Consider the following 13,123-nt stretch of genomic DNA (forward strand, 5'->3'; position numbering starts at 1 on the left):
TCTGAATGAATGAAATATCTTATATATGCATGAAAGACCCAAGAACCTAATAGCTTAAGCTTTTAGGTTTAAGTAGTGTCTAACATGTATGTATCGACTCTCTGATGTACTCTCATGGACTCCAAGTGTGATTTATCTCCCCAACACTTTAATTTTCATTTGTTATGTTAGGATAATTATAAAAGAAGTTACTTTCTAGGTTCTCATCAAAATCATCTCACCACCACAACAAAATTTTGTACCTAGATATAATTGCATTCATGATTTAATCAGTTTGATAGTTTCAAAATCACAAGTTTACATTCATTTGATCTAAACAACTATAAACTTGATATATATAATACGTCACTTGTTACTTGCTTTAATATAAGTATGTAACACATAAGCCATGATTTTACTTTTTTTTTTAATGATAATTTTATATTGTGGGTAGTTCTTCTTTCTACATCCAAAGCAAATTCCACTAGTAATTTCCTTCTGATATCTTAAAAGAGCTAGATATTTAACATGAATTATGCTTTCATGGCTTCAATAGATAGATTTCTAGAAAATGTAAAGGAAGTTAATAATGGGAAAATCACTACCAAAATGACGTGTGCTTGGCTTTTAGCTTCTTATCTTTATCTATGTGTCCGGCTATGCCGGCTGCGCTCTTGCATTAAACAAGTCACGAAATTTAGTCTTTGCTCACTTCTTTGGTCATTTCTTTGCTCATCATTGCCCAAAATTTCCACTTTAAAAATGGTCTCCAGCTTTCCTTAACACCCTCCCACACCCTTCTCTGATTTTCTCTTTTTTTTTTTTTTTTTCTTACCCCATCTTTATAGTACTTCCAATGATGAAAGGAGGATTTGAAGTGGTTCATGCGACTCTAGATATGATCCAGCCTCATCATGAACCTATATGGGACCTTGCCTCTTTCGGGTTTCCAACAACAAGTACTGTCAGCTCCATCCCGAGGCAGACAGTTGAAAATCGTTGCATAAACTTGGAGAGAAATGAGCTCTCTGAGTGGGTTGAACAAATCACCAAGCAGCTCATTGATGACTTGCCAGCTGAGACAGGAACTCGTGATCATACCAGCTTGGAAGCAGCTGATACATCTATGGTATGCGAGGATAACTTTGCCCCATCGTTGCTGGGTGATTTTAGGCCAAGGAAAACTGTAAGAAGAAGTGTTTTGGATGGCAGCTGCGGTCCAGAGCTTCAATGGGGCAACGAGCTTGGAAACCAAACAGATAACGTTTGCGAAAATGGAGGGAACGATAGAGGGTTAAGTAGGTTAGACGACGAGCAAGGTTTAAGCTTGATAACGCTTCTTTTGGAGTGTGCTGTTGCTATCTCTGTTGACAATCTTGGGGAAGCTCATAGAATGTTGCTTGAACTGACCCAGATGGCTTCTCCTTATGCTCTTTCTTGTGCTGAAAGGGTTGTCGCTTATTTTGCTAAGTCCATGTCTGGTAGGGTTATTAACTCACGGTTAGGGATTTGCTCTCCTTTGATAAACTATAAAAGCGTTCATTGCGCCTTCCAAGCCTTCAACAATGTTTCTCCCTTTATCAAATTCGCTCACTTCACCTCCAACCAAGCCATCCTTGAGGCATTTCATCGACGCGATAGGGTTCACATCATAGACCTTGATATCATGCAAGGCTTGCAATGGCCGGCCCTATTTCATATCCTAGCCACGCGTATCGAAGGGCCTCCGTATATCAGAATGACCGGCATGGGCAGTTCAATGGAGCTTCTGGTGGAAACAGGAAAACAACTTTCCAATTTTGCTAAACGCCTCGGAATGTCATTTGAATTCCACCCAATCGCAAAGAAATTTGGAGAAATTGACATTACAATGGTACCGGTCCGGAGGGGAGAGACACTAGCCATTCACTGGCTACAACATTCACTATATGATGCCACGGGACCCGATTGGAAGATATTGAGGCTTTTTGAACAATTGGCTCCAAGTGTAATCACATTGGTTGAGCAAGATCTCTCCCATGGTGGATCTTTCTTGGACCGTTTTGTGGGCTCTCTCCACTATTACTCCACCATGTTCGATTCACTTGGAGCATATCTGCCAGCCGATGACCCTAGCAGGCACCACATCGAGCATTGCCTTTTGCATAAGGAAATTAACAATATATTGGCAATAGGAGGCCCTGCAAGAAGTGGGGAGGACAAATTCAAGCACTGGAGAAATGAACTTGCAAGGAATTGTTTTTTACAGGTGCCAATGAGCAACAACTCCATGGCTCAGGCACAACTAATATTGAACATGTTCCCTCCTGCTCATGGGTATAGCCTTGTACAAGGAGACGGAACACTTAGGCTTGGATGGAAAGATACCAGCTTGTTTACTGCTTCTGCTTGGACATCACATGCCTCTACATAGCTGCATAATGCTCATGTTTTTTTCTCCTTTGTAATTTTTTTTTTCCTCCCATCTCTCTTTTTGACCTACTGAACAACTGGGCAAGTATAATATACACTAGAACTAGATTCGATTTTCTCATCCTTGTTTCATAATTCAATCTTTGCATATCATTCTGACAACATTCTAATATTTAAATATCTATAATTCAAGTTTCAACTAATGACAGTGCGGTGGAAATTCATTCTTCCCTCAATACAACCCGTTTGGGGGCCAAAACGACATTTACACTTGAAGTTATGCATGAATCGATAGGAAGATAATCTTTCTGTACTCTTTCCCAGATCACAACGCAAAAGGAGAAATTGCAGTAAAATTTTAAAGCTTCAGTTATTGTTTTTATTAATAATCCAACATTATTCTTGCAAGCGCAGTTATCTAATGGCGAAGACACATCTCCACTCTCTCAATTATTAGGATTCTCTCAGTCGGGCTTTGAAATGGAGGTCAAGCATTTAGAGCTAGTTTGGAAGCAAACGCACCCCAGTGCGATTGCTTTTCGCATGAAAAACTGTGTAAATGCACGAAAATGCCATTTGGATTCAATGTCCGCTGAAATTAACAGCATTTTTTCACTGGAGTTTTTAGATGCAGTCGAGAACGCACCATTTTATTTTGAGCGCTGCTACTTGTAATTCAATAATTACTTAATACATCCTCTTACTTTTAATACTTTTTTTTTTTGCTTAACACACTTCATATTTAAAATATAAATTTACCAAAAATCCAAACATCTTATCTCCTTTTTTTCTCACACCTCATCTCATCTCTCTTTCGTTGCAACCGAAAATTTAAAGGATTTTAAGCTCCAATCAAACCAAATTCAAAAAAAAATTTATCAATTTGAAGTTAAAAAATATAAAATCAAAGACAAATTATTTATTTATTTTATATTTTTTGTTTGATTTCACATTTAATTTAGTAAGATTTCATGATCAAATATTTAGATTTGATTTAAAACTTTCAAAAATTGATTTCTAAAATTTTTTAAAGATTTTTCAAAAATAAATATTCAAAAACTTTTAAAAGTTTTTAAAAATTCATTTACGAATGTTCTTAAAGGTGTTCGCATATTTATTTCCAAAAATCTTTAAAATTGTCCTAAAATTGATTTCCAAAAAGGGTATGAAAGAGAAAATTGTTATTAAATAATAAATATTTAAGTAATTTTATTAAAACTTAAAAAATTAGGGTGTATTGAGAAAAAACTGGGATGGGTACTTTTTTTCTTTTTACATTTTTATCCTTTAATTATATTATAAAGACAAAACTGTCCAAACATTTTAATTTTTTTTATTTTAATTTTTATTTTAAAATTTTAAAATAATTTTATTAATTTTAAAGAAATAATTTAGTTAATCTAATATAATAAAAAATATTATTTAATATATTATTATTTTTATTTTTTTATTAATAAATTATTATTTGATATAAAATAATTTTATTTAATAAAATTTTAATAATTTATTAATTTTATGAAATATTAAATAATTTAAAATTTTATTACATATAATTTTTTAATTTAATATTTTTAATGATTATTTTTTATCATTTTATAATTTATTTTATTATATTTACATCCAAATATATATTTCTATCATTAATCTTAATCTCAATATTACAATAATCAATCTCATTTTTATTATCATTTTTAATTTTATTAAAATTAATCTCACCGTCTATCCCAAATAAATTTTTAGTGAATGATCAATGGGGTACCGTTTGGATCATTTCTGTGTTTCAGAATTGAGAAAACACATGCCCTCTGCCTCACATATAACTGAGCTTTTGCGACACAAAAATGGTGTTCAACCAACTCAAAACATACCATTTTGCCTCTGATCGGGACTCGTGTGATGCATGCTTCGGGGTTTAACAGCTTTATGTTTGTTTTGCATATTGATTACTTAATGTCTACTGATTGGCTAATTAGCCAAATTGCAAAACTTCGTTTACTTATTTATGACTGCCGACTGAGGACGGGCAAACAGCATTATATTCCACTCACATGGAGATGCTTCTAGTTTTGGGGCCAAACACTTGGAGACAAATGCCTGCCTATAAATTACAGGATACATATAATAAAAATAGAGAAAGAAAGACAGAAAAAGAAAATGGAGTTTAGTCTAAATAAATATTATATTATATTTAATGCATTACCTATTAATTGGATAATTGAGTAAAATTTTTTAAAAATATTACTTTTTTTATATATTATTTTAAAAATTAATATTTATTAATTAATGAAGTAATATAATTTGATTTATTATTAATTTATAAAATTTATATATTGATAATATATTAAATATAAATTTTAACTATTAATTTTTTTTAAAAGGTAAATTTTTATAAAGTTATGATCAGTTACATTTTTTTCTCTCTATTTTCTAAACTTTAGCCTTTTTTAAAAACAAACAAATAAAGGGGAAAATAAAAATAAATCCATCAATTAATCTGAGAAAAAAGAAGACCAAGATTTAATTGTATGTATATTTGTATGACATTTCTATCATTTGGTTAATTAGCAAAGTCATAAAAATTGGTTAATTTTTTTTATTAAAGATAAAACAAATAACTCGTTAAAACCATAATAATTTTAACAAATGAAAATGGGTTAAATCTTGAAAATGTAAAAAAAAAAAAATTCCGAGTTAATTTTATGTCTTTCTAAGCCTTGACTCACTAATTACATGTAACTTTTGTATACAAGCAAGTAAGATGCATGATTCTAGCTACTACAATCGAACCTAACAACATATTTTGTCTTATGCATCTTCTTCAAAGTTTGAACATACACAGAAATTAGGCCACAGCCCCCACCTAGCTAGCTTAAGACCGAAAACCAAAATCCCCAAAGACCAAACTGAAAAATTGAAAAACAAGACAAGTATATTCCGAAGGAAACAAACTATTCCATAATTAAGAAAATTTCAGCATATTTATTTCAAAAATAATTCTCACGTCATACACTAACGAGGAACATGACCCCATGTGGACTGACTGGGTCAAAATTTTCAACTCCTTTCACTTTCCTAGTTTTACCAGCTCATGCTAACTTTCTGAATTTTTTTTTTAAAATATAACGACTGCTCATATAATTTTATTTTAAATAATTCAAGTTCAAATAATATTAAATTTTTAGTAAAAAATGACAATAAACAAAATTATTAAAATTTTAAATTAAAATAAATGTATAATATTTTTATATTTAAAATTATTAAAATTTTAATTTTAATAATTTAAATTAAAAATATAACATTTTATCAGCACACGCGCATGTTAATATATATGTAATATTTCATATCTAGTAAAAATAATAATGTAATCAAAGTTAATCACAATTAAAGATAATTAATAAAGTTTAAATTTAAAACCAACTTATATCGAGTAAATTTCTTGTTAATAAAAAAAAAACTACTATTGTTTTATTGTTATGAATTGAAAAGAAAGAAAAAGAGATAAAGCGTTGAAGAAGTTGGAAAAAAAAAAAAATCAATATGTCGAGAGATAAGGGAAAGTGCAACAAGAAGTTAAAAATAAAATATTAAAAAAAAAAAAAAAGCTTGAAAGTTGAAAGAGTAAGTGAGAAGTTCAGACTCAGACAACCCAAACGTGTTTGGTCAGGCGGCAGTTTGGGATGGTACCGCTTAATCCCTCGTGTCTTTTTTTTTTTAATTAAAAAAACTGGATTTTTTTTTTTCAATTAAAAGAAAAAAAACAAAAAAGAAATCACCTGTTTCTTTCCTTTTTCCTCTTATCCTCCTCATATCACTCTTTTTCTCTCTACTTTCTGTCATTCTTTCCTCATTCACAAACACCTGAAAACTACTATTTCTTTTCTATTTTAATAATCCAAAAAAAAAAACAGTTTTTTTGTTTCACATGATTTATGTATTGGGCCATTTCAGATTTTTCAACCGTTATTTTTCATTTGATTAAAATTGGAGGTTTGGTTTTGCCAGTTGATTCCTCTTCTTCTAAGGTCAATTTAGCTGGGTTTTTCTCCAAAATTAGGGTTTTCGTTTCAAGTTTTTGGGATTTTGATATCAAACTATGTAGTTGAAGAAGCTGGAGCCTTTCTAATAATTATAATAATAAAATCCTCTTTTTACCTTTCCTGGGCTTATATTGAAATCTCCAATTTTTTTTCTTTGTTTCTTAGCTTTATTCTTCCTAGGATTTCCTTTCTTCTTCTTTTGGTCAAAGGCTTATACTTTTTTTATTTGATGCTTTTATCTGTGCTGATTATTGAAAAAACTTCAGATTTGCTTTCTTTTCATTAGCTGGTCTTATGGGGGCTCGGAGTTTTAAATTTGGTAAATCCTTTGAGTTTTGAGGGCGTATTGAATTAGAGGGCAATAAATGCTGAATTTGACACAAATCCGAGTGAAAATAGCTTAAACTAAGCTCTTTGGGATATTCGGTATTATCATTGAAGACAGTAGTTTTTTTTTTTTTTGCTTGAGAATGGATCATTTGATTGGTGGTAAGTTCAAGCTTGGAAGAAAGATTGGCAGTGGTTCTTTTGGAGAACTCTATTTTGGTATACCAATCCAAATCTCTTTGATTGCTTTCTCTTTCTTTTTATGGAAAATGTCTTTTTTCTTTGTCAGCATTGTGCCTTTTTCTGATTTTTTTTTTCCTGTTGAAGGGGTAAATGTGCAAACTGGAGAGGAAGTTGCTGTCAAACTGGTATGTGAGCTTTTCTTGAGGATGTGTATTTTGGTTTTCTCTTTTGTTGGTATGCTGATGGACTGGATTCTAGACGTGGTTGTCAATTGGTAATAATGATTTTTGGGTACTTGAATACCAATAAATAAAGCTATCTTTATTTGTTATATTCTTGCTTTCGTGGTTATTTTCACCACATTTATTTGTAGTCTCTTGTCTCTCTCTAAGAAGCAAAAAGAAATGGCAGTCATTCTTGCTTATCTTTTTCTGTTCTTTAAGTATTACTAACCTCTGGACTTTCAATTGCATTACATTTTGGACATTGACGAAAAAAATTATCAGAGATAGGTTCTTTTAGTCATTGCATTTTTTCTTAAAAGGAAAAACTGTTTTTGCAAATGCACTTCTTAATTTGTGTAAATAAAATTTTCCTAGCCAATGTTTCCATATCCAGCTATGTTCAACTTTATATGGTTCATCATTTAAGTATAAAGAGATAGAACATTTGTTATAGCATTTATTTCCAGTCTGAGAAGAAGAAAAGTGGTTACACAAATGAGAAATTGAAACCATGCTTCTCCGAGTAAAGGTGTTTCAAATTAATGCTTGAGTGTAATTTTGGAAGACAATTTTATTGACATTGTATTTCCAACTTGCACTTTCTTTCCTTTTTTCTTTTCCTTTGAAATGAAGATGTTGTGGTGCTCCTTACATGTGAGAATGTGTCACTTTAGGTATGAATGTGAAGGGTATGAAAAAAAATTCCTAATCATGGTATTCAATATTGATGAACGGTGATGGGCAAAAACATGTTTTTTATTTAATTGACATCTTATATTTTCTAACTTCAAAAGCAATGACCTTGACCTGATACCATTTTTTTTTTTTTTCTGTTCCTAATTTCAGGAATCTGTGAAGACAAAGCATCCACAGCTTCATTATGAGTCAAAATTGTATATGCTTCTTCAAGGAGGAAGTAAGTCTCTGTCTCCGCCTCCCCCCCCCCCCCCCCCCTCTCTGTCTGTCTGTAAAAATGATTTGGTACTACATAATTTGACCATAGACTTCTCTGGGATAGCCTTTTCCACTGCACTATCATTGCATGAGAAAAAACCATAGAGAAAAACATGCAAGCTCTAGTCTGATGGAAGCCAGTCATTTTCTTTGATTCACAACTTTATACTTCAGTCTTCATTCTAGTTGCGATTGGATTTGGTAGCTGCTGGTTTAGAAAGACGATAGCAGGTCTTCTTTTCTTTCCATAATTTTTGGACTATCAACTTAGTTTTTAAACAATTTGTTCTATAGGCAATTGCAAAACTTTCTCTGGACTTGCTGGTAGGTTCATGTTTTATCTTGAATACTAGCTTGCATTCTATATTTTGGATAAATTTTGAAAAAAACACATTATTTATCTTTAAATAACTTGGGTGCGTTCTCCTTGATATAGTGGGCATTCCCCACCTCAAATGGTTTGGAGTTGACGTGGATTACAATGTCATGGTAATTGACCTTCTTGGACCTAGTTTGGAAGATATGTTCAGCTACTGCAACAGGAAACTCTCATTAAAAACAGTGTTGATGCTTGCTGATCAAATGGTAAGTATATGGCTTTTTTGTGGTAAAGAATAAGTTTTCAGGTTTTTTCATATTAATTTTCCCCCTTTCCAACCTTTCTTTGTTTTTTCTTTCCAGATTAATAGAGTAGAATATATGCATTCAAGAGGTTTTCTTCACCGTGATATAAAGCCTGACAACTTCTTGATGGGCCTTGGACGAAAGGCAGATAAGGTATTAGTTATTGTGTTTTTCTTGTATGTATTGTCGGCAAATATAAATGCACATACTCATTAGACTGCTAGCACAATCACCTTCAATTTTGAATTTCTGGTTACGGTAAGAGTATTACTCCATTGCTGGGAATAGAAATTTGTTACACTTGAAAATTATGAAATATTGTGGTATCATTTTTTCTTTTTAATTTTGTTATCACAGGTATATATCATTGATTATGGTCTTGCAAAGAAGTATAGGGATCTTCAGACTCATAAGCACATCCCATACAGGTGATTATTTTTCTGTTGACTTCTTAATACAGAAATTCAAACTTGAAGATCTCAAGATTGTATAGTTCTCATCATAAAATGTTTTGTTGGGTTAAGATACTAGATAAGAAAGTTGCTTCATAGTCTACATACTTCTTTTCAGCTGGGTGTTTGCTTTTCATAGAGGCAAGGCATGTTGTCTTATCATTTTGTACAGTTTGAGGAAAATTATAGCGAAAGCTTCATCAGTCTTCTGAACTGAACTTTTGTAAATAAAGAAAACTCCAAAATTTGAGGCAATGCTCATATGTCGTGCTATCTTTTCTTTGGATGCCATTTTGTTAGGCATTCCACCATGCGCTGCTTCCTCAATGCTGTGAGATCTGTCTGATATGATGAAATTGAATTTGATGCAGATAAAGGTCTCTTTTGTTTTATGTGACTTTTGAATGTGGGTGGCTTCTTATAGTCTTGATTTTTAATAGGTTTCATAGAGATTCCATATTGCTAGTCAATTTTACTCGTTTTCAATGTACTAATACTTGTTGGCCAAAAAAATGTACTAAATTGTTGTTGATGCTTATCCTACTTCTCTTTATGATTTAAAAATCCAGTCTGATTGTCTTTCTCTCTCTTGTCCGATTTTCTTTTTACTTTTATTTCCTATGTTTGTATTTGTTTCTGTATGATTACCTATGTGGTAAAGACATACCCAAGTATATGGTGCCAACCTTGTACCAATGCATTTGTTTTCAAAAACAACTTGTCAAATTCTTTGCTGCAGAGAAAACAAGAACCTCACAGGCACAGCTCGTTATGCAAGTGTGAACACTCACCTTGGAGTTGGTGAGTGATGTTACTTAGTGACACGTTTCTGACTAGTAGCAGTAAATCATACATATATCTTAGATTCAAGTTTACTTTTCGTTACTTTTATTAACATAGATTCTTCTATTTTATTGGCAGAGCAAAGCCGAAGAGATGATTTAGAATCACTTGGTTATGTGCTTATGTATTTCCTCAGAGGAAGGTTGAGCATATAGTGCTACATGCTTGTTTCATTCAATGTTTTATGCATGTCCAGATGATGTTTGATTGTTACTTGTTAATGAATCTTCATTCTTAGTTTTCTTCCCATTCATTTTGATTCAATTTGCACGATTTCTTTGCTTCAGCCTTCCCTGGCAGGGGTTAAAAGCTGGCACAAAAAAGCAAAAGTATGATAAGATTAGTGAAAAGAAGGTATCAACTCCTATAGAGGTATAATCACTTATGCCATCCTTAGACAAATTGATTTCCTTTAAGAAATTTGGTTGAGTTACTAATCTGACTGATGTACGGGTTTCTAGTGCTTGCACACAGGCATGCTCTTCATCTGTATGTGGGCCAGGCCTGATCTTTGTATTCCCTCTGTCCCATTTTTATGGGATGTTTGATAAATACTATAAACCTTCTTAAGCAATTAGAATTCTGTGATGGCACATTGTTCCCCATGAATTGCTATTCCTACAAATGTTCTTGAAAGGAAAAGATTTTCTGTTTGTTTGAAGTAAGTTTAATATAAAAAAGGGGATGATTTAAGTCATTGACTTTTGTTATAGTGAAATTTAATTTGGCTTAATTAAAAATGGAAAGTGTGACGTTTAAATTTGACAAATTGAGTACAGCTGTTCAGGCTAAGTTATGGTCAACATTTGATCCTAAATTTCAGAGTTAATGCATCTTATGGTTATTACTCTAGTTTCCTTGTTCAGTAATATTGGTGTATGTGTGTTTAACAGGTGCTCTGTAAGTCCTTTCCATCTGAGTTTGTATCATATTTTCACTATTGCCGATCTTTGCGGTTTGAAGATAAACCAGATTATTCATATTTGAAGAGGCTTTTCCGAGACTTGTTTATAAGAGAAGGTTAGTTATCATCATTGTGGCTGCCTTAATAGTGATCTTTTCATGTATTATATTCTGTTATCTGTTTCTTTCTCACACACACAGACACGCACAGAGGCTGTTGTCAAATTAATTCTCCATGGACTGTGAAGTGAATTTTTTTTTTCTTTTTTCGGTTCTTAAATTGACATTGCTGCAGGTTATCAGTTTGACTATGTCTTTAACTGGACTGTATTGAAGTACCCACAGATTAGTGGCAGCTCCAGAGGGCAGGTAAGTACTTATAAACTTTGAGCTCTAAGTTACTGTCATCTTGGGATATTACTCAGCTCTTCCGTCTGTTTCTCAGCATTCCAGTGGAAGAGCAGGTTTAGCTGCAGGACAAGCCATTGAAAGACCAGAAAAAATCCCAGGTCTGCTTTCTTTTAACAGAACTAGGTTTCTCATTAGGTCGTATAATCATACCTGATTGGAACTTAAATATTTGATACTCAACTAATTGGGTTATTAGATGGTCATTGTGTTATCCAAAAAATTGAGAAAATATAAAAGATGGCCATTTATGTAATGGTAAAACTCGTATAATGTGGATGAGGACAATCTTTTACAGTCTTCTTTGATAAAAAAATAAGTCTATTATGCTTTTAGTAATTATGATGTCGTACTAACCTCTCTGCTTTCCCTTCTGGGTTATTCCCCTGGACAACAACATTCAGTGGGAAGAGACATTGGGGATAGATTCTCTGGTGCAGCTGAAGCATTTTCCAAAAGAAATATTTCAAGTAATAGTCCTCGTCGTGATCGTTCTAGACACAAGACTGCTGAGGACGTAACTTTCTCAAAGCAAGTGGTGAGCTTCAATTTCCATTCAAAGATTTTATAACATCTAGCCTATATTTTGTGTATGAAATTGTTTCTCTAAAAATGAAATCTTACTAACCGTAAAGGCCATTAGCCACCAATTCCCCTTTTAGCTGTATTATGGAAAGCAGGAAAAGCTTTAGACCCACTTTTTGTCCTATTTATAAATTCAAAGTTAAATATGTCATCATATATACCTGTTTTACCATCCCTCTGATTGTTGCATACCCACTGGCATTTGCCTTGAACCCTGGATGAGAGTTAGGTAATCTTAATGGAGTCATACCAAATTCATTCCAACCTTCATTGCATTTTCAGTACTATTTATGATCAACAGAGATATAACAAACAACAAGTCTCTCATTTGCTTGGAGTTGTTACATTGCACCAGTATTTTTATGTCGTTTATTTATCATTTTGTTTAAATCATACGTCTTACTTAGCATGACTCTTAAGAATGATTGGTCCTGCTTATTTGACTCATACATTTTACTCAGCATGACTATAGGAGTCCATCACGCCTATGTGACCGTTTCTTTTAATTGTTCTATTCATCTATTGCATTTTTTAAAAAAATTTTTTGCTCATTTCCAACATTCTGGTCGTTTGTTGGTTTGCAATTGCAGCACTTGGATTTGGATAAAGGATGCAGTTCTTCTCGATATGGTAGCACTTCAAGAAGAGCTGTAGTAGCAAGCAGGCCTAGTTCATCCGGTGAACCAAATTACGTTCCACAAAACCGACTAGTATCAAGTGGTGGTCGCACGTCTACCACTCAAAGAATCCAACTTGCCTTTGAGGACAAAACATCTAGTCGTGCCACTCCTCTCAGAGGAAGCCGTGATGATCATCCTTTTCGAAGTTTTGAGTTCCTCTCTATTAGAAAATGATGAGGTAATATATCAATTTTAGGCTGATGTTTTTAATAGCTTACAATCTCACTGCAGCTTTAATGCCACTACAGCACAAGTGACTTCCCTTTACCATATTGCTAATCCATTCTTTCCAAGTTTATGGCCATTGTATCATGTTGTAGACATCAAGAAAAGGGAATTCATGTATCGGAATTTTTTGTTATATTAATTTGAAAATAATGCAAAGACTCCTAATACTAGACTGAAAGAGTCATCTACTTTTCTTGTACCCAATACTGGTGTTGCTCCTCGACAGATGCTCTACAGCTACCTTCCTCTGCTAAGAAGAGAGACAGACCTGTACCAAGTTCGGA

The 13,123-nt window shown here is 32.9% G+C and overlaps 1 protein-coding gene and 1 pseudogene across 3 annotated transcripts; both read left to right on the plus strand.

Moving 5' to 3' along the window:
- Nucleotides 1–515: 515 nt before the first annotated feature.
- Nucleotides 516–2,392, plus strand: LOC111313089 (scarecrow-like protein 23 pseudogene; annotated as a pseudogene).
- A 3,740-nt stretch (nt 2,393–6,132) lies between these two features.
- On the plus strand, nt 6,133–13,017 carry LOC111314327 (uncharacterized). 3 transcript variants are annotated; one of them, XM_022915556.2, is made up of 14 exons: nt 6,133–6,974; nt 7,083–7,123; nt 8,009–8,078; nt 8,553–8,701; nt 8,798–8,893; nt 9,098–9,168; nt 9,932–9,993; nt 10,114–10,177; nt 10,323–10,407; nt 10,929–11,055; nt 11,234–11,307; nt 11,384–11,447; nt 11,751–11,884; nt 12,522–13,017. In XM_022915556.2, the coding sequence occupies exons 1-14, from the start codon at nt 6,899–6,901 to the stop codon at nt 12,783–12,785; spliced, it is 1,377 nt and encodes a 458-aa protein (XP_022771291.2). In that variant the 5' UTR covers nt 6,133–6,898; the 3' UTR covers nt 12,786–13,017. The 3 variants fall into 3 exon arrangements, with proteins under 3 accessions (XP_022771291.2, XP_022771292.2, XP_089609115.1); XM_089752989.1 differs by having other exon boundaries at nt 6,767–7,123; XM_022915557.2 differs by lacking the exons at nt 9,932–9,993; nt 10,114–10,177 and having other exon boundaries at nt 6,167–6,974.
- The last annotated feature ends 106 nt before the right edge of the window (nt 13,018–13,123 follow it).

Source organism: Durio zibethinus, chromosome 23, assembly GCF_047325235.1.
Source record: "Durio zibethinus cultivar Kanyao isolate XHJ-2024 chromosome 23, ASM4732523v1, whole genome shotgun sequence".
NCBI lineage: Eukaryota > Viridiplantae > Streptophyta > Magnoliopsida > Malvales > Malvaceae > Durio > Durio zibethinus.

What these genes read in the sequence shown, in the direction of transcription:
- LOC111314327 (XM_089752989.1), top strand. Translation starts at nt 6,899, where the DNA reads ATGGATCATTTGATTGGTGGTAAGTTCAAGCTTGGAAGAAAGATTGGC. An exon ending in ATGTATTTCCTCAGAGGAAG is followed by an intron (nt 10,178 to 10,322) that starts GTTGAGCATATA and finishes TCTTTGCTTCAG; the next exon opens with CCTTCCCTGGCAGGGGTTAA. An exon ending in TAACTTTCTCAAAGCAAGTG is followed by an intron (nt 11,885 to 12,521) that starts GTGAGCTTCAAT and finishes TTGCAATTGCAG; the next exon opens with CACTTGGATTTGGATAAAGG.